Source organism: Brachyistius frenatus, unplaced genomic scaffold, assembly GCF_029030835.1.
Source record: "Brachyistius frenatus isolate BFR_SWC_R1_liver_20210118 unplaced genomic scaffold, ASM2903083v1 Contig_4, whole genome shotgun sequence".
Taxonomy (NCBI): domain Eukaryota; kingdom Metazoa; phylum Chordata; class Actinopteri; family Embiotocidae; genus Brachyistius; species Brachyistius frenatus.
The window spans coordinates 555,229-580,870 of NW_027210603.1; the positions used below are offsets into that span (position 1 = coordinate 555,229).

Sequence of the window (25,642 nt, forward strand, 5' to 3'; positions counted from 1 at the left end):
ATCTAGAAGCATCCAGGAGCTCAGACGGTGACCCCCGACTCCCGGCTGACCTGGAGGTCACCGGCAGAGAAACGAGGGACGGAGGGTATTGAAGGGAGAAAAATAACCATCAACGCTGCGTCTTATCTCTCGATTGAGAGAAATACAGGAAGTCTTCGGGGAAATTGTAGTGAAGAATATGAGCGGCGGGTTTCACATGCAGGACTAAATGCTGCAGGAAGACGGTGTGATCGCCGTCCTTCATGTCCTGAGGTGGGAACGGAGTCCCAGCTGGCCTCCTGAAAGCAGATTATTCAGTCCAGACCTCCTTCGTGAGGGACTGAAGCGTCCGTCTCACTCTCACAACGGGATTAGTATTAAAATGAAAGTGGAGGAAACGCAGAGCACATCAATGAGGATCTTTATCAAGACAAGAAGGATGAAAGAAATCAACTTCTATTAAGGCTGAATGCACTTTGTTATCACTTATGTTCTGATGCAAGACGTGACAGTTTAGCTTATTGACATGCATGGTTTTTTTTATTGTTAAAAGTGTGTAACGATGGAGACTAGATGGATTTAAACATGACTTGGAAGATGTAATGAAACAAACGTGCACGTTACGACATTAAGGTAAATATTTAGGACCCTAAAAGATCATTTCTATTACCATCACATGATAATAGAGAAAAAGGTTTTCCATAAAAACTCCAGATAATGAAAGAGGAGGAAGAGAAACTGGAGGGTAAAAAGCGGCAGATTTTTTTCTATTTTTTTTTTCCTCTCTGGGTTTCTATGAGGAACGAGAGAGATAAGACTAAAAGGACTGTCACTCAGAGGAACAATCCTGCCAGTGTCCCCTCCTGCTGCTGCTGCTCCTCCCTCCTCCCTCCTCCTCCCTCTCCAATTTCCACAGATTCCTGCTCAGATAGAGTCGCTGGTTCACAGGGACAGTTTGCTGACATCACCAGCCACATGCTGAGGGTTCCGCCCACATTGAGGGCTCCGCCCACATGCTGAGGGCTCCGCCCACAACACGGCCGTGACAGGACGGACACGCCTGTACACAAATACTCCATCAGTGGCTGATAGAGACACAAATCATCTGCAGTCAGGAGAAGTTTGAGGCCACAAAAATGCAAACGTGCGCTCAGTGACGGAGCAGGAGTCGGCTTTATTTGTCTTCCTGAAAACATCAGGATTTAATGATGCTGTAAAGAAAAGATACTGAAATTTTCCAAAGCTGAACAGAACGTGAGAACAGAGTTCAGACAGCTGAGAGGACGTCGGTGGTTCTGTAATGTGTTTATGCTTCAGTTGAATCAGAAACACACCGACTCCTCAGAGGAGTTGATTCAGACTCAAATCAGCAAAGAACAAACGTACTGATTTCTTTAAAGACAGAACCCTCCCCCCCTTCCTCCCCCACCCCACCACACCCCCGTGTGATGGAGTGAACAGGATTACATCCAGCAGCTCCTCGCAGGGAGATAAAACAATCAACTGGTTCACATGCATTCCTCAATCATTGCATTTCAGCCGACTGGCCATGAGAGTCAGCGTGGGCCCAGAGCACCGGCTGGGAGCCGCTGTCCCGCCGCAGCACGGCGTCAGCCTGCAGCAGAGGTCACGACTGGACCATCTTTTTATGGGGATCAAAGACGTAGCGCTTGAAATGCAGATGGATGCCGACGGGCTGAGACTCGGCTTTGGGCTCCTCTTCGCCTGCCGGTGCCGCTTTGCTGCCGCTCTTCCCTTTCTTCTTGGAGGTGGAGGACAACAACTGCTTGGTTTCTGGGCGGAGACCCTCTGAAGGAAAGATCAACAGGCCGGAGAGTTAAAAACAAAAACAACAATCAGGACGCTTCCTACAGATGTGTATTAATCTGAATGTCCCTGTATGTTGTCCTACACTCAGAGGAGGTGAATCTGATGCCTGATGGATCTGTTCCTCCCTGTTCAGTGTTCCTCCCTGTTCAGTGTTCCTCCCTGTTCAGTGTTCCTCCTTATTCAGTGTTCCTCCTTATTCAGTGTTCCTCCTTATTCAGTGTTCCTCCCTGTTCAGTGTTCCTCCTTATTCAGTGTTCCTCCTTATTCAGTGTTCCTCCCTGTTCAGTGTTCCTCCCTGTTCAGTGTTCCTCCTTATTCAGTGTTTCCTGTTCCCTGTTCAGTGTTCCTCCTTATTCAGTGTTCCTCCTTATTCAGTGTTCCTCCCTGTTCAGTGTTCCTCCCTGTTCAGTGTTCCTCCTTATTCAGTGTTCCTCCCTGTTCAGTGTTCCTCCCTGTTCAGTGTTCCTCCTTATTCAGTGTTCCTCCCTGTTCAGTGTTCCTCCTTATTCAGTGTTCCTCCTTGTTCAGTGTGTTGACCTCGGATCAACTTCATCCTCCTCAAGAAACGTCAGGAAAGCAGGTCTCAGCTGCTGCGTCTGTGTATCTGTTTGGACGTCCCCTCTGTCCCCTCTGTCCCCTCTGTCTCAGACAATCTAAGCTGAATGCTGAGTTCTTCCCCTCCATCACATTACAACTTCTTGTCTTCCTTTAAGCGTGACTCGAGGGCAGAACTTCGCTGGTCGTCGTGCGCACATGAAGCCGAGAGCAGTTTGCTGCTTTGCTCGCTGGCTGTCTGACCTCACGTACGGCGGCGCCAGCATTCTTCTTGTTATCGTTATGCCAGTGTGAGGGTTGTTATGGTTGCAGCGCAGCCAGAAATTTCTCTCCGTTATCTGAGATCAGCTGAAAACGTCCGTTTACCGCCACGAAACACGCTCACACACACCATCGCAAACGATTTGACCTCAAGAGCCGCACGAGGACGGCTGTTTTAAAATGTTTGGCCACAAACGCATTTCTTGGTATTTTTCTGTGATAAAAATCTACACTTAAAGGGTAAAATCGAGTAAAGTACATGTGAAGCTTTAGGGGTTATATTTGTGGCCTGAACTAGTCAGACAATGTTTATCAGAGAGGATCTGAGATTAACACCCAGCGACTCCAAATATGAATAAAACAGGACGTGGATGGACGGAGCGTTTGGTTTTCTTACTGTTTCTGTGAATTAATTCAGTATTAATGGACTAATGACGAAGTCAGAGACTTCATAGATCTTTAGAGCTCATTAAAAAGCTACAGACTCACAGTAGATGTGTGGTGGCACATAATGATGACAGAGAGAGTGTGTGTGTGTGTGTGTGTGTGTGTGTGTGTGTGTGTGTGTGTGTGTGTGTGTGTGTGTGTGTGTGTGTGTGTGTGTGTGTGTGTGTGTGTGTGTGTGTGTGTGTGTGTGTGTGTGTGTGTGTGTGACACTGGTAGAAATGATCAGTAATATTTCATCAGAAGGTCAGTGTGACAGCTGACTCTTGTTCAACCATCTCTGTAAAAGTTTACAGCCTTTTTTCTGATAAAATACATTTGAGAAAATTGGTATTTGTCCTTTTTCATATTTCAGACAAAAAAATTGATAATTGACAAAACACTCGTCAGATTAAAAGATAATAAAAACAATCATTGCAGCTCTGGAAATAATGAGCAGCTGACATGAACAACAGAAAAAGGAAAGGAACAACATTTCCCATGAATGAATGAAAACATTCATTCTTTTATATCATTTTATGTGTGTGTCTTTAAAATACCAGCAAAAAAAACCATGACTGATTGAAGTGAAAAATCACAAGTGGGAACAAGAGGTATGAAGTGTGGTCCTATAATAAATATCAGGATGTTTCTGCAACCTCGGTATCATTGTTTATACGACGAAACACTGAAACATACTTTATATCGTACAACTGCTATAAAAACAACTGTTACTAGTTTTAAATGTCAACGTAAAACCAACCGCTTGCCTTCATATATTCAGTAACAACAACATATTACTGAAAAGCCTCCGTGTCTCCGTGCAACGAACATCAGAGGGTTCAAAATCAAACTCTGACTTCCGCTGACTAAAAATCTCCACTGAAACTCAGCGGCCTCTAATGAAGAGAAAAACACATTATTTTATTCCCATCAATTGACAAGTACAAAACGTTTGGCTGCTTAAAGCTGCTGAACACTTCTGATGACACACAGGTGGACGAGTGCTCGTAGAAACACGCCGAGCCTTCTGCAAAAAACCTGCAACGGAAAATATTCGTATAAATGTGAACGATACGAAGCCAGCATGCCTCTCTCCCGTATTTAATAGTTCTACATTAGTTTTACAAACTTTACTTTTTTATCAGCCAGTCTTTGAAGTGTTCATTTTGTATTTAAAGCTCCTCAAATCTACATTTTCCTGCACGTTTGCCTTCCTAAGCAGCGAGGAGAAAAGACGTCTCTACTGACGTGTTGAAGAACAGAAAGAGGAAACGTGAAATAACACCATTAAAAAAGCATGACAACTTTATACCAACACAAGTCCTGTATTACTCATCATATGTGAAAATAGATGTTATGAAGCACCTTCAGTTTTTATATCCAGTCAGAATAAAACAACCTCATGTACAAAGTGCCATAAAGAAACCTTTTAGACTAAAGATGTCCGCCTGGATCCCCGGTGAGCGATCACGACACTCGCGCCTGAGGATGTGTGTCAGAATATGAGTGAAGCAGCCGAGAGGATGTAGGTGAGGTTCTCTTTCTAAATGTTTGTGTTTTCTCGTCCCTCCCGGTGCCGAGTCGTGGCTTTTGAGCAACAGAAGGTAAAATAAACAGCGATCAGACTTCCCCCGGAACTCAGGCGATCCCGGAGGAATCCTGGGAATGTGGAGCCCGCCGCTCTGACCACATCCTGAAAACTGTCGGCCGAGCCCCAAAGACTCAAAGGGGGGGGGTTCTCTTCAGCTCAGGTCCAAATAACACCACAATAAATTTATGTCCAACTCGCACTGCTAAAGTATAACCTGAGATTCAGTTTCCTCAGCGGAGACCACGACTTCATCCGCTGTTGTCTACTGAACTGAACCATTGTGGATCATTATATTATTTATATAGGAGTGTTTTGGTTTTGCTTTTTACAAGTGAATTTTTGATTTGGCACTATATGATAAAAAGGAATTGAATTGAACTGAATTATCTGCATTGACCCAACAGGTCTTTTTGTCAAAGTATTTGATTTTTGTTGTATTTTTATCTTGTGGTGAACTTGTTTCTGTGCTTACTTTCTTACCAGGAGCGGCGCGTAAAAAAATATCTAAATGAACTAAAAAATAAAACCCGGTTGCAGGTTGAGGTCGTCACAGAGCGCCGGGCGTTTACGGTCTCGGTAGTTTTGATACTGAGGTGAAGGATCTCTGAAAGAAACTTCAGATCAGTAAATTCTCACCTTGTATGCGGATCTTGAACTTCCCGCTCTGACCGAACCCGCCCTCGATGACGCCGGTCTCGCCCGTCGACAGCGTGACCTTTAACCCCACGAAGAGCTGCAGGTTGGTCTCCTTCTTGAAGAGGCTGCGGCCGATCACGCTGTAATCATCGGTTACCTGGGCAACGGGAGGAAGAAGGAAGGAGCTTCATGAGCTGCGATGGACGACACAAGAAAAGCACAAAACGCCACCAACTTCATGAGCGGTGCTTTCTGACGAGCAGGCGAGCGTGTGATCTGATTACGAGCGTAGAAGGTGCGGATGACTCGGAGCTCTCCCCCAGGATTTCACTCTGGAGAAGAAGAGCTGGTCTTTTGTGCTCCGTTGTTCCAGGCTCGCCGCCTGAATGTCTCCCCACTCCGTTGCATCGTCCTGCATATTTTATGGTATATTTGTTTGTATTTCTTGCTTATCATCCAACGCTAACCTGATCTAACCCGCTACTAATCTGATAAGAGGAGGGCACCGCTCTGTCTCCGACTCGCCCTCGTCACCAGCTCCTCTCCCTCTCCCTCTTTCATTCTTGAACGTTTGACCCTGGTGGCCCTCCAGCGTGACTGATGTGCTGATAAAAAAATAAAAAAATACCCCCCAAAAAAACGGAGTTCCTGGGCACGTCCGACAGACCGTATGAATTGTGACTGAACGAGGCCGTCATATCTCAACAATGCCAGAAATGTGTTCTTCTACAAACGGGAATTCTTTGGTCTCGAAACATCGTTCTCGGAGACGGACGGGCGACGAATGTAACGTCACGTGACCACCGTCTGACCTCGAGCGCACACACACGGCGCTCCACGCGGAGTCAGGGAGGGGAGCTGTCGACAGCCTGAGGTGCTGCAGCAGGAAACCGGTGCACACACCCGACCCCTGACCTCCGTCTGACCCTGCCAGGAGGGTGTGAAACTGAACTGTAACCACACAGAGAGACAAGAATCATCATCATCAGCGCTGCCAGAGGGCACACGCTGAAGAACTTCTTAAAGAGCTGTCAAATCCACAGGGAAGTCAATTAGAAAACAGCAGATAAGATTTAGGACAGAGCGCAGCAGCAATCACAAGAGGGAGGAAGAGGAAGATGCTGAGAGAGGCGGGAGGAGAGTCATGTGGGTATTCTTGTGGCACTCAGGTGTGTCCAAACAGCGCCAGCCTCTGACAGCTAGACGGGCCGGGTGGCGTCAGACGGCCACCCACGCATGCCTGCGCCGCAGCACATGCTAAGGCATGCGTACCCAGCCATGCCGCCGCTCACCCAGCGCTGTGCATGCACGCTTGTTTGTGTGTACGTGTGTGTTTGTGAATATACAATAGGGGCTCTGTCTGAGAGGCACGCTCCACCGCCACCAGCAATGACAAGCATCCCCAGAGAACAAGGTGAGGGAGAGGACAGAGCGGCCCGGGCAGGTCCAGAACCGGAGCGAGTCGGACTCACCCGCTCCACCTGTCCCTCCTTCTGTTTGGTCTTGTAGATGCGCAGACGAGGCAGGCTGCTCTCAGCGTAGCTTTTATCTTCAAACCCGTGGAGCAGGCGGCCCTGGAAGGCCAGGCGACACGCGTTGGCGTGGATGTCCGTGTCCAGCTTGGAGCCAATCACCAGACAGAGCGAGGGACACGTGACCGGCCGCTCAAACTCCAGTAAGGCCCACTGCTCCGGGTCGGGCCCCGAGGTCCCGTCTCCCCGGCCGGCCACGTACTCCTCCTGGTGGAAGTACTCCCTGTCGAAGGTGAAAGGCGTCTCCAGCGAGCGGGACTCCGCCGGAGGAGCGTCGTTCTCCGAGGCTCCCGCCGGCGGCAGGCCGAAGAAGGTCACCCGCGCCATGACGGTCTCGTGGCCCACCGTGATGTGGAACTTGGCGCGGGTGGCGAGGGAGCCCTTGAAGTATCCGATCTTCCTCACGGAGATGACGGCGGCGAAGAGGGTGCGCAGGGAGCCCGGCGTGCACACCACACCTCGCTCCAACAGTTTGGGGTCGAACTGGGTCACGCACACGCCGACACGGTCCCCCTGCAGGGCCCCGGACACCGGCCTCCGGAACATCTGCACCGACTTTATCTTCTTGGTCACCTGATGACGCAAATACAATAAATAACACAGTTAACAACACATTTATACACAAACAACACCGATTTCTAACAGAACACATTAACAGGCTGAAAGATAAACAATTTAGAAACAAGGAAAAGTACATTATTACACATTTTTATACTGTTATTATGTCGTAAGGACTTTACTATGAGATGACTTGTGTTGTGAGGAAACTCCGTAGAAATGAAACTGAAATAAATTAAAGAACTTTTCAATCATTTCTTCAGGTCCAAGTTGGATATTACAATTAAAATCTGGAAAATAAACACGGACGACAGCAAACGACTAAATACAAAATAAATATCAATTATTATCTCCACAGTACAGGGATATTTATAACATATTTTAAATACACTACAAATGTTTTTTTGTTTACAAAACATGCATTTTAGGCTGCGTCTCTCTTTGTAAGATATCGCAGATATATTTCAAAATACAGCTTTTGCCCATTACAAAGACAGGTGATGATTTTATTTGTTTAGAAAAAGGTAAATGAAGAGGTTGAAAACAGATTAAAATGATGTAAACGCTGATAAACCCAGATTGTTTTGTTTTCTTAAACTACGCATCATGACAGTTGTCGCCTATCATCCATCTGACCGACTATCTGCTGCATGTGGCCCGGCTGGCTCCACTTGTTTTCCTCGTCTGTCTCAGGTCTGGAACAAGAGACCGTCAGTTCAGCCGTTTGCTGCCACCAAGAGGTAACCATGACAACTTCACACAGACCTGCAGAGCCGGCTGAAAGTTTTGCATCTGGTCTAAATTACTAGACCCCCCCCCCCCCCTGTCCTCCCCCTCCGTCCTCCCCTCGCACTAAACGGACACATCCTCTGAGCCCGGCCGTCCATCCGTCCCTCCGTCTGCCCACAGCCAGCTCAACTCCTGAACTTCCGCACGGCACGTTTCCATCAATGAGACTCGCATGTAAAATATCAAGAGATTCATGAATTCGTGCCCACGTTCTCTCCCTGGAACGAACCTTCAGCGCTGGGATCTCCACCGTGTCGTTAACGGCCAGCGACCCCTGCAGGATGGTGCCGGTCATGACGGTTCCCTGGCCGCGGATGGAGAAGCAGTGGTCCACGGCCATCAGGAGGTTTCCTCCGGGGTCCCTCCGAGGGAGGTACGTCTGTGTCTTCAACAGCTGAGCGGAGAAAATTAAGACACAAATATTCTCTATGTTAAAAAGACACAGTAAGTTCTGTCATGACATTATAAGGGCTCCTGTGTGGCTCTTAAAGCACACAATAATGCATTCAAGCATGAATTTGATCCATATCTAGTCTTCATAAACACCCTCTCTGTCGTTAGAGCTGAGTTTGACCACTAAACCCAATATCATCTCAGAGCAGTAAATATATAAATAGAAAATGTCGGACGATGTCGTGACCTTGTGATTTAATTTATGTGTCTATTACACACATCAGACAGCGCTGACAATAACACACTTAATATGTTGGTCACAGTTATCTACAAAATAAATTCAAAGGGATCCTAAAAAAATATATTCATGTTTGTTATGTAAGAAACTTTTATGCTCTTTTTTGTCTGGACCCCAACAGTGATTCCAGCCCTATAAAAACAGCTGAGCGATGAGGTCACATGACTGATGGGAAGGACGCTCTGCCTGTGATTGGCTTGTCATATTGTGGGAGTGTTGAGGTTCGAGTTGGAATTAGAGGTTAGCGGTCCCTCCGGGATCTCACTCAGTTTTTTTTGTGATTTGTTGGGATCAAAGATGTTTGATTTTGCGGTGGATTTTCTCAAAACTTCAGATGTAATTTGGGGAGTTTTTGTGGTAAAATTGCAGGAATTAGCAAAAATAGCAAGTTAATTTTTGTTAATGAAGTGAGTTTTGTTTAAAAAGGTGACTTTATGCTGTAATACTTTTAACGGAGCTTCTGTTGCAGAAAAACATCAAATAAAATTTCAAATACAGAGCCCTTATTTCAAATCACAAGCGCTTGCGCATCTCATACACAGTCCAGCTATATAATTAGTTTTCTCCTGGTCCGGTTAATATTAATAATGGTAACACAGTCATGGTGCAGACAAGAGTTCACAATATTTACTTACATTTGCTTCAATTTCTTTAAAAACTAATTTGAATCATTACACGTCAGAAGATAAATCAAATATAAGAAATCCCTTCCTTCATATTTTACCACTATATGAACAATATCAACTGACTCTGCACTCGTTCATAAATGAAAACTTCTGCAGTGTTTTGAGCTTCATTAGGAACAATAGTGGGGGACTTTACCTGGATTAACTGCGGCGCCCCCTGTGGCTCCTCCGTGTCAGGGGCCTCCGGACCCCCAGGCTTCGCTGCCACAGCAATCACGGGACATTCCTTAAATCTGAGCACCAGAAAAACAGTCAGAACGACTTCATGCTTTGTTGTTGAAGTGTTGATTTAAGTCACCTCAACTAAAAAACTTTAAAATGAAAAAAAGCTGAGGCTGATTACTGAATACAGAGATGGAGACAGAAAGGAGGGAGGTGGACAAGAGACGTAAACTTGAGCTACTGGAGGTACGAAGTCACTTATTAATCTAATTATTAGTAAGAACTGCAGACCTGGTGCTCTCCAGTGTTTTGTGGAGTCTCTTGGTCATTTTCTCGATGGCACTTTGTCTCTTGTTGGGCGGCAGCAGGTCGATCTTATTCAGGACGACGACCATGCGCTGGCAGGTGAGCTCTCCGATCAGCAGACACTCTGCGGTCTGAGTCTGCACCCCCTTCACCACGTCCACCACCAGCATCATCAGATCGATGATCTGGGCGCCTGGACGCACCGCGGAGGGGGAAGAGAAGCAGCTGAAACATTTCTGTTTTATTTAAAAAGGATGTTTATCTATGAGAAGATGTATAAAAAAACAAAAACAATCAAGAGTGGAGAGTTCGAAGCCGACAACAATACGTCCCAAAATAACAGCAGAACAAGAGGAGGAATTAAGGAAGGGTGCACCGACGCAGTAAAAAGGCTGCAGGGTTGAAACCGGAGCCGCAGCTCACTTGGTTGTCTTTTCCTTTTCCTGACTTTGGCAGTCTCTCTTTCCTGTGCTCGCCTCTTCTCTCTCCTTCGTGTTGGCTCCCTCTCTTTCCTGTGCTCGCCCCACTTGGGACCGGAGGGGAAGTTTGATACGCGCCCCCGATCCACACACTTCTCCTCTTCCTCCCTTTAATCTACATCATGTGCCACCACCGGTCCCTCACAGGTTTAATTTGCCGTGTTGGTGACACGACACAGAAGCTTTCGGGAACAACCACATCTGTTTGTATTAAGCTTGTGTTTAGAAAGCAGCTGTTCCAGATAGTCCTGGTTATTATGATTTCATTCTGGACTGCAGCACCACATCAGTTGTTTTCCTAAAACTTCCAAGACAACATGTTGCCCCCAACAAGGCTTTTTTTTGCAGAGAGACGGCGCCCCCTACTGGATAAATCCAATGTGAGTTCAATCACAGTGAGGATGTTTTGATAAAAGAGTTGGACTGGCTGTTACTGCAGCATTAAGACAGTTAAGACAATAATACTTGCAGTATATTCTCTTTTAATATTTCATAATATACACCAACATCGAGCAGTATCAGTGTTTGTTATAATTTAAGCATTACGCAGTTTTTGTTTTGCGGCTTTTAAGTCAAATTTACTTGTTCAGAGATAAAACTTGAACTGATGTCAGGCTAAATTATTATTTCTTTGTCTCTGCAACCTCCATAAAGCAGCTAGAAACACCCTCAGATTAAAAGTCAGATGATATCTTGACAGAGTTTAATTAATTTCTAGTTTATAGCTATTTTAAATTTAGATGATGCTGCCTGGAAACCATGTAAAGACCACATGGGTTGTTTCACACTAATTGATCACATGTGTCAATCAGATTTATGTAGTGAATGTTTGTTTTATACAGTTGTGAATATTTTAAAGTCTCTATTCAGTTAAACTCTGCAAAACTCATCCCTGGTTATTAAATTACACATTTAGACGGGGGGGTTTTTCCAAGAAAAAAACAACTGTTAATGCCTTAAAGTGGCTGAGACACCTTTGCAATCAGTCTCTATTTGCAGATGTATATATATCGTCACGGTCTCTATCTCTACTAAACCCTCCACACGGCAGCTCCATCACTTCATAAGCTCCTTCGGTTTGTGACATGTGAAGTTGAACCCAGGTCTTATCTGAACCGTCATTAATGGGGATTTGGGTTGAACACTGATGAAATAACCCCCATCTGACTTTGGTCATTGATTTGAAAGAGACAAACACTGAGACACAGAACAGACTAGAGCTGCTGTTAATGGTATGAGGCGGCCAGTTAAGGAGGTTTTGGTTTTTTATCCAGTGCATTATCAGGTGTATCTGGCAAAAACAAATGGCAGTCTAGACAAGAGCCCTGCAATAAAACAGCTGAGATATCTGAACAGACAGTAGGATGGTGGGGGCCCTATAGCAACAGCTATACAGAAATAATGTTATTTATAAAGCTTTAGACAGAGATATAAAGCGCTTAGCACTACAACCAACCGGTAAACCGGTGAAATGAATTGGTGTGGTAAAGGTATGAATCACTACTGTCTTCTTTGCCTCATATAAGCCTCGTTATGGACGGTGTATTCTGGGGATGGTGTGTCTGAACTCGCCTCCGATGATGGTCCGGATCAGAGAGGCGTGTCCGGGGCAATCCACCAGGGTGAACTGGAGGCTGTCGTACGGCTGCTCCACTCCGCCGGCCCGCAGGTGGTCCGGGAGGTCCACCGTGAAGGAGGAGAAGCCCAGGTCCAGCGTGATGCCTCTCTCCCGGGACTGCGGGTTCTTGTCGAAGGCGGCCGTGGACGCGGTGCTGCTCAGCGCCCGGGCCAGCGACGTCTTCCCGCTGTCGACGTGTCCGAGGACCCCGACGTTAAAGTTGAACGTTTTAGTTCGGCTGTCAGCAGACTCCGACATTTTGTCAACTGTTTTGTTCAATGTTTTTACTTTACTCTGAGCTGGACCTTGAACTCGGCAGACTCAGTCAAACTTTCCCGTCGCTGACGGTAAAACCGAAATTCTTCAGGCAACAAACTAGTTTCTGAGTTAGAGAAGCGCAGTTTGCTCTAAAGTGGACTTTGCATGACGATAGTTGAGGTGAACGTCTTCCTCGGTGTCCGCTGGGCAACATCCGCTGGGCAACGTGCTTCATGCGGAACGTTTTAGCAGCTAACAAAAATTAAAAAGACTGAAACCTGTCCTCCATTATGGCGCTTTAATTACAACATAGCTGTAAATTATCAATGGAAAACCTTTTTATTTTTTGCACTGCGTTTATCTCACGCTTTTTACGCACATTAACACGTTTCTAGCTGTTTCTACTACGACAGAATTACTGAAACACAACTGGAAGCTCAGAAAGGCGGTTTGTATGATTGACACAACTTCAGCCAATGAATGTTTGATATGCTTTGACAAGACCCAATGGCATTTACTGGGTAGTCCAAAATGGGCGGTGCTTATGGGTATCACTTCCGCTTATGTTCCCTAGTAACCCACATGGAAACCGATTTTCTTGTGTTTTGAGTTTCGGCGCCGGTTGAGGCGGTAAGGACACAGATCAGAGGTTCAGTGTTGGTCTCTAGCGCGTCTTGCAAGTCTTTATATCACATATATATACACACATATATATATATATATATATATATATAAAGTACAGCTATGAAAATCGAGGAGGTAAAAAGCACCACGAAAACCCAGAGGATCGCTTCTCACAGTCATGTTAAGGGACTCGGGCTGGACGAGGCCGGGAACGCCAAGCAGTCGGCATGCGGACTGGTCGGCCAGGAAGCTGCCAGAGAGGTGATGTTCACGGGCCACGGCACACGTGTCGTTTTAGTGTTTTTGTTTTGTTTCGAGGAATGAATCAAAGCTGGAGGTTTTCGTCCGAGGAGGGTTTGGCTCATTGTGGAGAGCTAACTCTAAAGCTAACTCCGTTAGCACCGCGGCTCGCTGTTTCAGGGAAAGTTCACCAGACTGAACTTATTCAAATATGAAGATATTGTACTTTCTCGACGGAAACTAAAGACGTAGAATTAATTAGGATAAAACATCCCAAACAAAAAAAAATATTTCATCTCTGGAGCTGCAACTGTTAATCGATAAATTGATCGACAGTATATCAATCGGCACCTATTCTGATAACTGATTCATCGTTTTGAATCATTTCCTCCGCGATAATAAACTGAACATCTGGTTGTGGATAAAACAAGACATTTCAGGCTGCACTTGGACAAACTGTTAAAGACTTCTTTTTTAAAGATGAACTGATTAAGAAAGTAATCAAGACATTAATCAGTAGTTTAAATCATTGTTACCCATAATTCATTTTTTAATGAGGGTGACTCAGGACCAGCCTCTAACCAGCATCAACTTTGCTGTCTAAAGTTGTAGGTGCACCCTTTTAAAAACTGCTAAATATTTTAAACAAAAGGGAATTGATTTTGAAATGTGCATGCAATGTAATGACACATTATCAAAGAGGCCCGCGGTTGAAACATGTTTTGGGGAGCTCTGCAGGAGCTACTGGCACGGTTTGATTTCCAGAAGTGAAAATATAAACCTGATAAAAAAAGAAAAGAAAAAGCTTCGTTGGCTCTGATTTAAATTGAAATATAAATGGCGTTGTCACATTAAAAAGTCGTCCAACACACTAACTCCTCCCTCGTGTTGACATTTTACCTTTGAACTTCATAACAGTGTAACTTCTCCCTCTCCAGGCGTGTGGCATCATCGTTGAGCTGATCCGCTCCAAGAAGATGTCAGGAAGAGCGGTTTTACTGGCAGGTCCACCTGGAACAGGAAAGGTAAGAGTTCAGTCGTGAAGCTTACTTTAACGTGGCCTCTGTTGCTGCAGCAGATCGTCAGTGTCGTCGTTTCCTCTCCCCGACCTTCAGACCGCCCTCGCCTTGGCTGTCGCTCAGGAGCTGGGAAACAAGGTGCCGTTCTGCCCGATGGTCGGCAGCGAGGTCTACTCGTCCGAGATCAAAAAAACAGAAGTGCTGATGGAGAATTTCAGGAGGGCCATCGGTGAGCGTCTCAGATATATTTAATCACAGCGCATATTTAAATTCATATCTCCCAACAATTCAAACACAACGTAAACTCATAAAACGTAATTCCGTGTTTTTGAGAATTGATACGGTATCACAAAACATATTATCGCAATACTCAAGTGAATTGATATTTATATATTTAGTCCTTAATGCCCGGCAGCCTTCAGGCTTCTTTTACAGCCCTGATGCTGGTAGGGGCGAGTTGATCTGAGCTTTAAACAGCTCGTGAGATGCAGTGGAAAACCAACTTTCTCAGACTTTTCTTATTTTGTTGTAAAAGGACATAATGTTGTCGACGGTGTCTTAGTGAACGGCTCGTTGTCCGACTCACACGGTACTCACGAGCTGAAAGGAAGGAGGAGGAAGTGGAGCTCAGGTAGTCATCAGCACATTCGCTCCACCCCTTCAACAGGATCTGGGGGGAGGGAGGGGTGTGTGTGTGTGGGGAGGGGTGGGAGGAGGGGTGTCATCTGAGGGTTGTCATCACCGTGTCAATAACGACCATGTGACGGACAGTCTGAGCAGGTCTCTGTGACCCTCAGCACGAAGGATCAGGCACCTGTGTGCTGCTCGTAGTGAAGGACACACACACACACACACACACACACACACACACCACATCCCATAATAAAATCCATCATTCAGTTAGTTTGAAGGATGTGGCGGCTGAGCTGAAACAGGAATATAAAGACCCGATTGAGCTCTCAGTCATCATTGTGTGTGTGTGTGTGTGTGTGTGTGTGTGTGTGTGTGTGTGTGTGTGTGTGTGTGTGTGTGTGTGTGTGTGTGTGTGTGTGTGTGTGTGTGTGTGTCCATACTGCCGCCCACATTCAGGACTGCGCATCAAAGAGACGAAGGAGGTGTATGAGGGGGAGGTGACGGAGCTGACCCCCTGTGAGACGGAGAACCCGATGGGGGGCTACGGGAAAACCATCAGCCACGTCATCATCGGCCTGAAGACGGGAAAAGGCACGAAGCAGCTGAAGGTCAGAGAGTCTGTTTCAGAGACACTTCTGTTGTTGGTTATAAAGTTAATTCACCCAGAAACGACTTCTTAAGGTGCGACGAGATGTCGTCCATCTCTGATGGAGTCTCCAAATGAAAACCACCTCGTGTGTATTCTGACAAACTGTTTTGTTTACTATTAATAAAACGCCGTGGTGTCTCCTCAGCTGGATCCCAGTATTTACGAGAGTCTTCAGAAGGAGCGCGTGGAGGTGGGAGACGTCATCTATATCGAAGCGAACAGCGGCGCCGTCAAGGTGAGACGTGTTTCTGAAGACTTTAATTACCCAGATGGTGTTTAAAGTTCTTGTTTGGACCGCCGCTGAGCGTCCGTCCTCCTTCATGGTGGCGTCCTTTCATCTGAACTCTCTCTCATTCCTGCTTCTCTTCACGCTCCCTCTATCGCTCCCATCTCCCACAATGCCCCTCTTCCAGCAGCGGGGCTCGTGGCCTCGTTGACAGGCTGCGATGACGGTTCCTTTAATCGGCGCAGGTGGGCTGGGGGGGCGGGGGTGGGCCGCGGGTCGGGTCGGGTCGGCTCCGCTCGGAGGGCCGGGTGACACATTCGTTGCTGTTGACAGCGATCTGATGACTTTCCCTCTCGGACTCTTTGATCTTTGATCTTTTGGCTCCGGCTTCAATCAAACACCTGCTCAGCTTTCTGCTCCAGCGGAGCCGAGCGAGACGTTCGTTTTTCTGCTCAAAGCTCGTTTTTATTTACCGTTCGTTGTTTGTGTCTTTGCAGAGACAAGGTCGCTGCGACACCTTCGCGACAGAGTTCGACCTCGAGGCGGAGGAGTACGTCCCGCTGCCCAAAGGGGACGTCCACAAGAAGAAAGAGATCGTCCAAGATGTCACGCTGCACGACCTGGACATAGCCAACGCCCGGCCACAGGTAGGCGACGGATACACGGCAGCACCGAGGACGAAGTATTATTATTAATATTGTTATAATGTCACATTTTAATAATTGCATGTTTAATCTCAGGGAGGCCAGGACATTCTGTCCATGATGGGACAACTGATGAAGCCCAAGAAGACAGAAATCACAGGTAGAGACATCCCAAGTCGCCCGAGCTGACTCCGCCCACCGACGTCCAGCGGTGACGTCTGTCCTCTGTCGTGTCCTCCCTCCAGATAAGCTGCGCACCGAGATCAACAAGGTGGTGAACCGCTACATCGACCAGGGCGTCGCCGAGCTCGTCCCCGGCGTGCTGTTCGTGGACGAGGTCCACATGCTGGACATCGAGTGCTTCACCTACCTGCACCGAGCACTGGAGAGCACCATCGCTCCCATCGTGGTGTTCGCCTCCAACCGAGGGAACTGTTTGATCAGGTGAGAGTTGGACACGTGGTTTTTTTTTAACGGTCTTCTAATGCGGGCGGGTTTAACAGTTCCTCGTCATCCACCAGGGGGACGGAGGACATCAGCTCGCCACACGGGATCCCGCTGGACCTGTTGGACAGAGTGATGATAATCCGCACCATGTTGTACACACCGCAGGAGATGAAGCAGGTGAGTCCGAGTCGCCGGATGTACCCGTTTGTGATTTATACGATGTCGTCGTCTGTGTCGCTGACGAGTCGGCGGTTTGTAGATCATCAAGATCCGAGCTCAGACCGAAGGCATCAGCATCAGCGAGGAGGCTCTCGCGCACCTGGCGGAGATCGGCACCAAGACCACCCTCAGGTACCGGCCGCCTCCGGCTCCTTTTCACTTTCCTCTCCGTCGCCACCCGACGTTCACTTCCTGTTTCCTGTCAGGTACTCCGTGCAGCTGCTGACGCCCGCCAGCCTGCTGGGCCGCGTTCAGGGAAAAGAGACGGTGGAGAGAGAGCAGGTGGAGGAGATCAACGAGTTGTTCTACGACGCCAAGTCTTCGGCCAAAATCCTGCAAGACCAGCACCACAAGTTCATGAAGTAAATGTGAGGCTGCAGCTCGGACGGCCGCTCGGTCCCAGGCTGCGTTTGTTTGTCCATCGTTATTGCTCCTCCTCCTCCTCCTCCTCCTCCCCCTCTCATTCTGTTGTACTTCACATAAATTTAAAAGTTTTATTTGTTCCATTTTTGAAATAAAATTTTTTATAAAAACTGTTTTGGTGTTTTTTTACTACTTCCTGCATCACCAACACGTATTATTGTGAAAATAAATCCAAGATGGAGGAGAAAGAATTTGCAAGAGACTTTTTAATGACTGATAAACAAATGTTTTGACAACAATGCACACTTTAGGATTTATTTTTTTTGGATAAAGTTAATTATGTAAAACTTTTTTTTGTGTGTATCATATTCTCACTTTAAATGATTTGGATTTATTAGTTAACTGATGTTTCAGTGAGTTTATAACTAGATAATTACAGAAAAAAACACGCTTGACTGACTATGAAGCCATTAAAAAAAGACTAAGCAGGATTTTAAATGGACTGAAGAAGAGCAGGAAAAGGAGTGAACACGGAGTGAACACGGAGTGAACACGGAGCAGCGGCGTCCTTCTACTTCTTGACGGGGCGGCTGTTGAAAACCGTCTCTGATCCCGACTTCGCCTGGCTGAACACAGACGGAGCAGCTTTGCCTTTTTTCTCTGAAGAACAAGAATCAGAACATTTCACTGCTGCTGTTTTCCTTCATCACTGTGAGGGAGAGGACAGGGGGAGGACAGGGAGTTCCCATCGACCCGTCTGTCCTCTCTGTATATGGAGTGGAAACTCATGAGAAACGCCTCTCGCACACAAACTCACTGCCAACATGTGATCTTAGCTCAGAAACTTAAAGGCTGTTTTTCTTTCTCTTCCACCTGTAAATGTCTCGGCATGTTTCTGAGTCCTCACCGCACTCCTCCATCACCTCCACCGTCTTGCTCTTCGCCGGCCCGCTCAAACCCAGCTTGTTCTTGGTTTCCGTCAGGTCCTCCTCTCTCACTTCAGGACGCTGCATCTGTTCGTCTTCCTGTCCAGGCTGGAAAAACACAAAGAGAATTAAATTCTTCTCAACAGTGAGGAGAATCTGTTTTCAAAGACTTTAAACGTACCTGAGACATGATGGTTGAGTAGCTGTAAGAAGTTTTCCTTCGTCTGGTTCAGCCCAACAAACGCTCTCATCTATACACAACCCTGCAGTGATTCCCCGCTGGACAATAAATCTGTTCCTAACACTAATAAATGACGTAATGAGTTCACGGACTCCTCCTCCTCTTCTCCGTCTTCTTCCCTCTGCCTTCTCTCATGTTCAGCTCCTCTCAGCTGTTTCCTGTGAAGGCGATGAGATCACTGCAACAACTTGTGGCATTAAAGTTGGTCAAATAAAATCCTGGAAATGCAGGAAGAAGACAAATGTGTGTTTAACTGATCCTCCCGCTCCCTCACGGCTCTGATAACGAGCGAGCCAAAGTTCAAAAGATAATATTTAAAAGATAAGTACGTCACTGTCTTTCTGGAAAACTTGACACCCCTGCTGACTCGATATTTAAGTGAAAACGGGGCTTAGAGGAGAATAAACAAGCGCTGCCCTGCTGTACAAGAATGCCATTCCCGGCCTTTCCAGCTCATTTTCCATAATTACATCATTATTCAGCCCTCAGGGACGTTAAAGTCAGTTCAGTTAGTGCAGCGGAAACATCAGCAAACAACAAGAGTCTGAACATAATCGCTGAACTCAAACCCACTTCGCTGTTATGAAGTAAACTAGAACATCCAGTCAGGTCACAGTTTAAACCCATGTCTGTCCAGACGTACATGTAGTGAAGACACCATTTACAAATCCAAACCTAGTTTATACCAAGTTTAAAATCAGTCCTGATCCAAGTCTAAAATCAGTCCTGAACCAAGTCTAAAATCAGTCCTAAAATCAGTCCTGAACCAAGTCTAAAATCAGTCCTGAACCAAGTCTAAAATCAGTCCTGATCCCAGTCTAAAATCAGTCCTGAACCAAGTCTAAAATCAGTCCTGAACCAAGTCTAAAATCAGTCCTGAACCAAGTCTAAAATCAGTCCTGAACCAAGTTTAAAATCAGTCCTGAACCAAGTCTAAAATCAGTCCTGAACCAAATCTAAAATCAGTCCTGAACCAAGTCTAAAATCAGTCCTGAACCAAGTTTAAAATCAGTCCTGATCCAAGTCTAAAATCAGTCCTGAACCAAGTTTAAAATCAGTCCTGAACCAAGTCTAAAATCAGTCCTGAACCAAATCTAAAATCAGTCCTAAACCAAGTCTAAAATCAGTCCTGAACCAAGTCTAAAATCAGTCCTGAACCAAGTTTAAAATCAGTCCTGAACCAAGTCTAAAATCAGTCCTGAACCAAGTCTAAAATCAAGTTTCTGACAAGTGTGGGCTTCTCACAATACCAATCCAAGTGTATTCTCATAAACAAGATAGAATACAAGGCCGAAGCAAGTGGACATAATTTATTTGATAAATGTAATTTCTATTTTTCTAAGTTTGTTGTCTCGTACCATTTGTTGATGCTAAAAACGTCTGGAACTTTTCAAATATAATAGAAAAATGTCAGGTTTTGGTCATTTGACATCAAAACATTTCATACTTTTTCTTTTAATCATCTGTAAGACGACGAATATGAATGAATTGACCTTGTTTTATTTGTGTGACGAAGGTCTGTAACACATTCAACAGTTTTCTTCAAATACATTCATGTTTTGTTTTTCAGCCAGTCACGACGTTTCTTCATACTCGTACGTACGACACGGGCATGTTAACACGCACACGCACGCACACACACACATGCACACGCACACACACACACACACACACACACACACGGTGTATTTATAAAAATAAAAGTTGTTTCCTGCCTTCTCAGAGTCAAACTGTCCGTCAGTAACTTCACTTCTTCAACAGGAACTGGTGTTTTTCTCCCGTCTGATTTAAGTGTGTTTCTTTGTGTATCGGTCCAACAGCTGCGTCCTCACGAACTGAACGAGGCGAGTCTCCGTGAGGAGGACGGCTACGAGCACGGCGACCAGACACGCTGCTCCCACGGCGACGTGGACCAGCCGGCGCAGCCAGCCGCCGGCGCAGCAGAAGACGGCCTGAGGACACACGGAGGTCGAGTTAGAGGCACCGATTTAAATCTCCGAGTTAATATTGAGAGCTGGAACCCGGTTCTCCGGTACCTCTGAAACGGCCGTGACTCCTGCACTGACAGCCAGAGCCAGCAGCAGCAGCGGAGAGGGCAGCAGGCCCCTCAGAGGCCTCCACCCGCTGGACTGGAAGTACCGCTGGATGTACAGCAGGCTGTGGAGGATGCGGAGGCCCATGTTCAGGCAGTTTGCCAGGATGAAGCCGACGCCGCCGGCCCACCACGTCAGCACGTAGGACAGGAAGAGGAAGGACACGGACAGAGCCAGCATGACCAGGTTATACCTGAGGACCAAACACAGACGGCGGAGGAGCCTTCAGTAATCATAAACAATATCTGTCAAGTGTCAATCATAAAGATGATTCTAATCACTGCTTCACTCTTCTAGAGAAACTCTTGAATATAGAGGAAAAAGAATTGAGCAAAATGAAGAATTGCTTTGACGAAAATAAACTAACTTTATATTCAAGCAAAAAAACCTTATAATCTTTGGGAATCGAAACAGTAACCTAAAACAGGAAGTGACGTAGAAGTTGAATACGTTTTGGAAATTAATTTTTTTTGTGATAATAATAAGTTGGAAAGTACACATAAACCATGCCACAACAGAAACATCCAAATTATTTGAAATACTGAACAAAGCCAAAGATTTTCTAAACCAAACTTCCCCTTACACATTTTACTGTTCCCTCATTCTCCCATACAAATACAAAACAAACACTCATCCAGTCTTCATTCCCCCCAAAAAAGAGTTTTACGTCTCGTCAAATGCACTTTTTTTTTTTTTTTTTATCAAACTAACATTTAAGGATCTGGTGGATTTCAAAACCATCATGTACAAAGTAATAAATCAACAATAACTTGTTAGGATCGAGAGACTGAACACAACTTTAAAGGAACCTACATGTTAAAAAAAAAAACATGAATGAGGACAAATACAAAGCAAGTTTCTTACGAAATATATATATATATATATATGCAGTAATGAGTTAAAACCTTCTGCCACTTTCTCAAAACTAAAAATAATCTTTCAGAATAAAATAATGAACGGTTATGTGATGGATTTGTGATGACTGTTTGTTTTTGTGTTGGTCAATCAAAGACACGGTACTACGTCCCGCCCACCCATAGCTGTAACCTGACTGCACCACAGGCCTGTCAATCAAACAGACACGCCCCCCAAAAACAGGTCTTTTTGAATCTTCTTTTCTAATGAATGAGGGATTATTTTCAGATGGACCTCCAGAAAACTAATAAGAAGGAGTGACTTTAGCTAACAACACCGAGATAACTGATGGACACATTTGATTCACTTTGGATTTGATGAGAGAAGTTGAATGGGAGTCTATGGAGCCGGAGGCTTTTTGGAGCCGACCTCTAGTGGCACTCGCTGGTATTGCAGCTGAAGACACTTCTGCATCGGAACCATTTTACAGACCTGGAGCTACGAACTCTTTTATATCCAGTCAATAAGGTAGAAATAAGAAAGTTGTTCAACATGATTTCTATCCTTTTGATTTGACTGTTGTTTTCTAATGTGAACGACGTTTCTTCTTTTGTTTGCTTTTATTGTGAATGACATTTATTTTGTTTCTTTTTCATGTCCAACAAACTGGTCAAACTGGATAAACGTGTAATGTGCTGTGTGATAACTGTGTCTGTCTCCGTTCTTACTTGTCAACCTCCTCTTGGCTCATCGCAGCAAACACGAAGCACTCGGTCACACCGTTGACAGCCAGCAGGAGGACGTAACAGCTGTAGCTCCGCAGCAGACCGGGTCCTTCAACAAGCACAAACATTACATCACCAACACGTGCGACAGAAAAGGCCTTCATCTGCTGTCATGTTTCACATGTCGGTGTCACATACCGGCTCCGCTGCTCAGCAGAGAGCCGCCGTAGATATCCAGAGCCAGGTGAGAGTAGGCGTAGCCGAACACGCTGATAACCAGCCCGATCACCAGCACCAGCTTCAGCAGGCACTCCAGGACCTCTGCTGCCATGGAAACGTCTTCCTGTAAAACAAAACCCACAACAAGAGGTTAAATGAAACCCAGGATTCGCTCCGAGCCGCTCACGGAGACACGTCGGTGTTCATCTCACCTGTTTTTGGCTCCTGGCGTCGCGTCCTCTCTTCAGCACTTTGCCAAAGAAGATGTAGAAGCTTTCCTCGATGGGCAGGAAGATGAAGCGCGCCACCATGGAGCCCAGGTTGTTGACGATGTCGTAAACCCCCTGGTCCCCGAAGCTCAGGACGTTCAGGAAGGTCATGACGTAGCGCTCGCCCTCGGTGAGGATCTGCTTCAGGAAGGACTGCTTGAAGAAGCTCCACGTGAGCCGGGCGAGAGTCCGGTCGACCAGCGGCTTCAAACACAGCGACAACCAGGAAGATCAGGACAGGACGGGACATCTGATGACTCACACTACGATTTAAAGGACAGAAACCATCGCTACCTCTCCATCGGCTCTGCGGGGCAGCAGATCTCCAACACGACGCAGAGGGAAGCTCTTCTTCTCCGCCTCTTCAGACCCCAAGAAACGAATGAAGTAGACGGCGTAGCATAAGACGAGGAAGCCGGTGTAGACCATCTGAGAGGAGCCGAGGGTCAAATCAGCACAAGCCGAAGGACGGATTTAGAGAAAGGACGCGGAAGAATTGAGCTGGTTTCTTACGTGAGCAGCAGAGAAGATGTAAAGACCCCAGCCGCGGGCGAACACCACCAGCACCACCGTCACGCTGCACTTGGCGATCATCGCCAAGCTCTCCGCGACCACCTTCAGCCGCACCAACATGTGAGCCTGAGCCAGAACCCAGAGGGGCTCGGCGAGGAGCTCCTGCACCCCCGACAGGCCGAACAGCACCACGGCGGGCCCGTAGTACGGGACGGTCCGGGCGTCCGGGACCTCCAGGAGCCACAGCCACACGCAGACCAGCAGGACGGCCCACAACACGCCCAGCGGCAGCCTGAAGGACGGAGACGCCGGGCGATGAGCGTCGGAGACAAACACGCGACGCACAAAACGCTTCGGTGAACTCACGTCAGCCACAGCAGGTTGACGACTTGTCTCCAGCTGCGGTTCGTTCCCGTTTCTCCGCTCAGACAAGCTCTCCGGAAAGCCTCTCTGGATAAAAACACCAACGTGGAATACAGCAGCGTGAGCCTGCAGGACGAAGACGCACAAACAGCTGATGACATCCGGCATCTTTCACGACTTCCACACGACTCCGTGATATTTTTACCATAAGACACAATTTAGATGGAGATCAACAGTAATTCATTCATTTTGAATGCGTCTGAAACAACCAGCGTTGTAATCGGATCAAAGCATTCTTTATATTCAAAACCAAATCTAGATTTCAGTACAAACAAGATATCAATTAAACAGGTAGAAGAAAACAATCGTCCACAACAAATTATTATGGGACAAACAAATACAGGAATGTGTAACTAAAATGAGAAACACTTGTGAGAGTTGCAGGAAACAACAAACTGTTAAACATGTAAATCAGACAAAAACACAAAACAACTGCAGCTGGTTCAGAATAAAGCAGCAAGTCACTAAAGTATAAGAACGTGTCTGTATTCATGAACAACATCACAACAACACGACCACCCTGTTTGTAAACAGGAAGTGTTTTAGTGGAGACGCTCACAATTATTAAACTATTTTTAATTATTTAACTGGCATTTTACCGAGACCCAAAGAAGATATTTAGTTTGTATTCATTATGTAATGTTTTATTTGGACTCGTCCCACAATGTGTCAAACAAACAAACAAACAAACAAACAAACCTGACGTTGACCACCCCGATCAGCTCTTTGGACACGAACCGCAGCGTGAACGCATTGAGGAGGAAGGTGAGCAGCCGGAACATCACCTGAGACCACGAACAGGAGATACCACGTGAGCACGTGCAGCAGCGCGTCACGCACACCTGCGTTGTGTCTCGACTTACCTGCAGCAGCACATTATAGGACGCCGAAGTGGACGCGTTCTTCAGGACATCCCGGGAGCTCATTTTGGACTTCCCTCTGACTCGCCTCAAACTTCCGTCAGGTGTGAAGTCGACGGAGAGAAATCATTCTCCGGTCCTGCCGCGAAAACCGTCCGCGTGCCCGCCTGAAAACCGACAACAGCCCGCATGCATGCTGACAAAGTTGGGCAGCAGCGAGACTCGAAGCCGGGGAGTCAAAGTACTTCCGTACACATCCGTACGCAGTTACGTTACGCGATGACGTCAGAGAATGTTTATTCACCGGGGTGCCGCTAGAGGGCGGAACCTTCCTTCCGATTGGTGCGGCACAGCAACAGGTCTGTGGTTCGTATTGAGAACGCTCATCTCTACGTAATCATCCCGGGTTCGTTCGCGATAAGCTGATTCTAATGATTCTAATAATTCTAATTCTAATATTTTAATAATAATAATTCTAATGGGTACATTCATAAAATAAAATAACTGAAATTAAAGACGAGGAATTTGATTAAATGTCCTGCCAACAATGAGCATGTTTGCATATTTCCAACAGCTCAGTGGCTCTGTATGATGTCTATTTAAGGATCGTTTTTGTCAGTAGAATAACTGTAAAATTGCCTTCTGTGTTCTTTACAGTGATTATTGATTTTGTTCATTTATAGATCTACAAAATTCAGCCCCCATAAAAGGATTAACGTGTCAATATTTGTTTCCAAGAAGAGTATTATTGTGAAAAACAAGTTGACACAGTAAAAAAACCTTTGAAATTTCCACTCGTAATATTTTTTTAATTCAGTCAGTAACTTTGAGGCCAATAAAAACACTTCAGGCTCGAAGGACACGACACACTTAAGTTCATTTTAGAGTACAAGAAGTCTCCATGCAGGCCTGAGTAGGGCAGTTTCACTTCCTCCTAATCAAAACTATAAATTAGAATAAATTACAGCCTCACCACAATGAGTCCACAAATACGGATGTTACTGTACTTGTTCTCCTCATATACAACTCTTAACTCTAACTCTTAATTAATGCAGTCATGAAGCACCAGAGATCCATTTTTGTTACCAAAGGACCAC

General features: G+C 46.0%; 4 protein-coding genes across 4 annotated transcripts; 1 reads left to right on the forward strand and 3 right to left on the reverse strand.

The window, feature by feature from the left end:
* Positions 1 to 1,566: 1,566 nt before the first annotated feature.
* On the reverse strand, positions 1,567 to 12,460 carry eefsec (eukaryotic elongation factor, selenocysteine-tRNA-specific). The gene is made up of 7 exons (XM_069707685.1): positions 12,054 to 12,460; positions 9,988 to 10,195; positions 9,671 to 9,767; positions 8,387 to 8,551; positions 6,751 to 7,383; positions 5,279 to 5,435; positions 1,567 to 1,788 (listed from the first exon to the last, which is right to left on the reverse strand). The coding sequence occupies exons 1-7, from the start codon at positions 12,355 to 12,357 to the stop codon at positions 1,607 to 1,609; spliced, it is 1,746 nt and encodes a 581-aa protein (XP_069563786.1). The 5' UTR covers positions 12,358 to 12,460; the 3' UTR covers positions 1,567 to 1,606.
* Positions 12,461 to 12,930: 470 nt separating this feature from the next.
* Positions 12,931 to 17,594, forward strand: ruvbl1 (RuvB-like AAA ATPase 1). The gene is made up of 11 exons (XM_069707696.1): positions 12,931 to 13,242; positions 14,160 to 14,246; positions 14,337 to 14,469; positions 15,330 to 15,481; positions 15,668 to 15,757; positions 16,246 to 16,395; positions 16,489 to 16,552; positions 16,638 to 16,836; positions 16,914 to 17,016; positions 17,099 to 17,190; positions 17,265 to 17,594. The coding sequence occupies exons 1-11, from the start codon at positions 13,102 to 13,104 to the stop codon at positions 17,422 to 17,424; spliced, it is 1,371 nt and encodes a 456-aa protein (XP_069563797.1). The 5' UTR covers positions 12,931 to 13,101; the 3' UTR covers positions 17,425 to 17,594.
* Positions 17,595 to 17,675: 81 nt separating this feature from the next.
* On the reverse strand, positions 17,676 to 19,319 carry mustn1a (musculoskeletal, embryonic nuclear protein 1a). Its single transcript, XM_069715047.1, has 3 exons — positions 18,529 to 19,319; positions 18,329 to 18,455; positions 17,676 to 18,081 (listed from the first exon to the last, which is right to left on the reverse strand). Exons 1-3 carry the CDS (start codon positions 18,535 to 18,537, stop codon positions 17,993 to 17,995), a joined length of 225 nt encoding a protein of 74 aa, XP_069571148.1. The 5' UTR covers positions 18,538 to 19,319; the 3' UTR covers positions 17,676 to 17,992.
* A 150-nt stretch (positions 19,320 to 19,469) lies between these two features.
* rft1 (RFT1 homolog) lies at positions 19,470 to 24,789 on the reverse strand. The gene is made up of 10 exons (XM_069715060.1): positions 24,549 to 24,789; positions 24,385 to 24,470; positions 23,629 to 23,751; positions 23,263 to 23,554; positions 23,044 to 23,178; positions 22,693 to 22,953; positions 22,460 to 22,604; positions 22,265 to 22,370; positions 20,625 to 20,874; positions 19,470 to 20,540 (listed from the first exon to the last, which is right to left on the reverse strand). The coding sequence occupies exons 1-10, from the start codon at positions 24,609 to 24,611 to the stop codon at positions 20,376 to 20,378; spliced, it is 1,626 nt and encodes a 541-aa protein (XP_069571161.1). The 5' UTR covers positions 24,612 to 24,789; the 3' UTR covers positions 19,470 to 20,375.
* Positions 24,790 to 25,642: the final 853 nt, after the last annotated feature.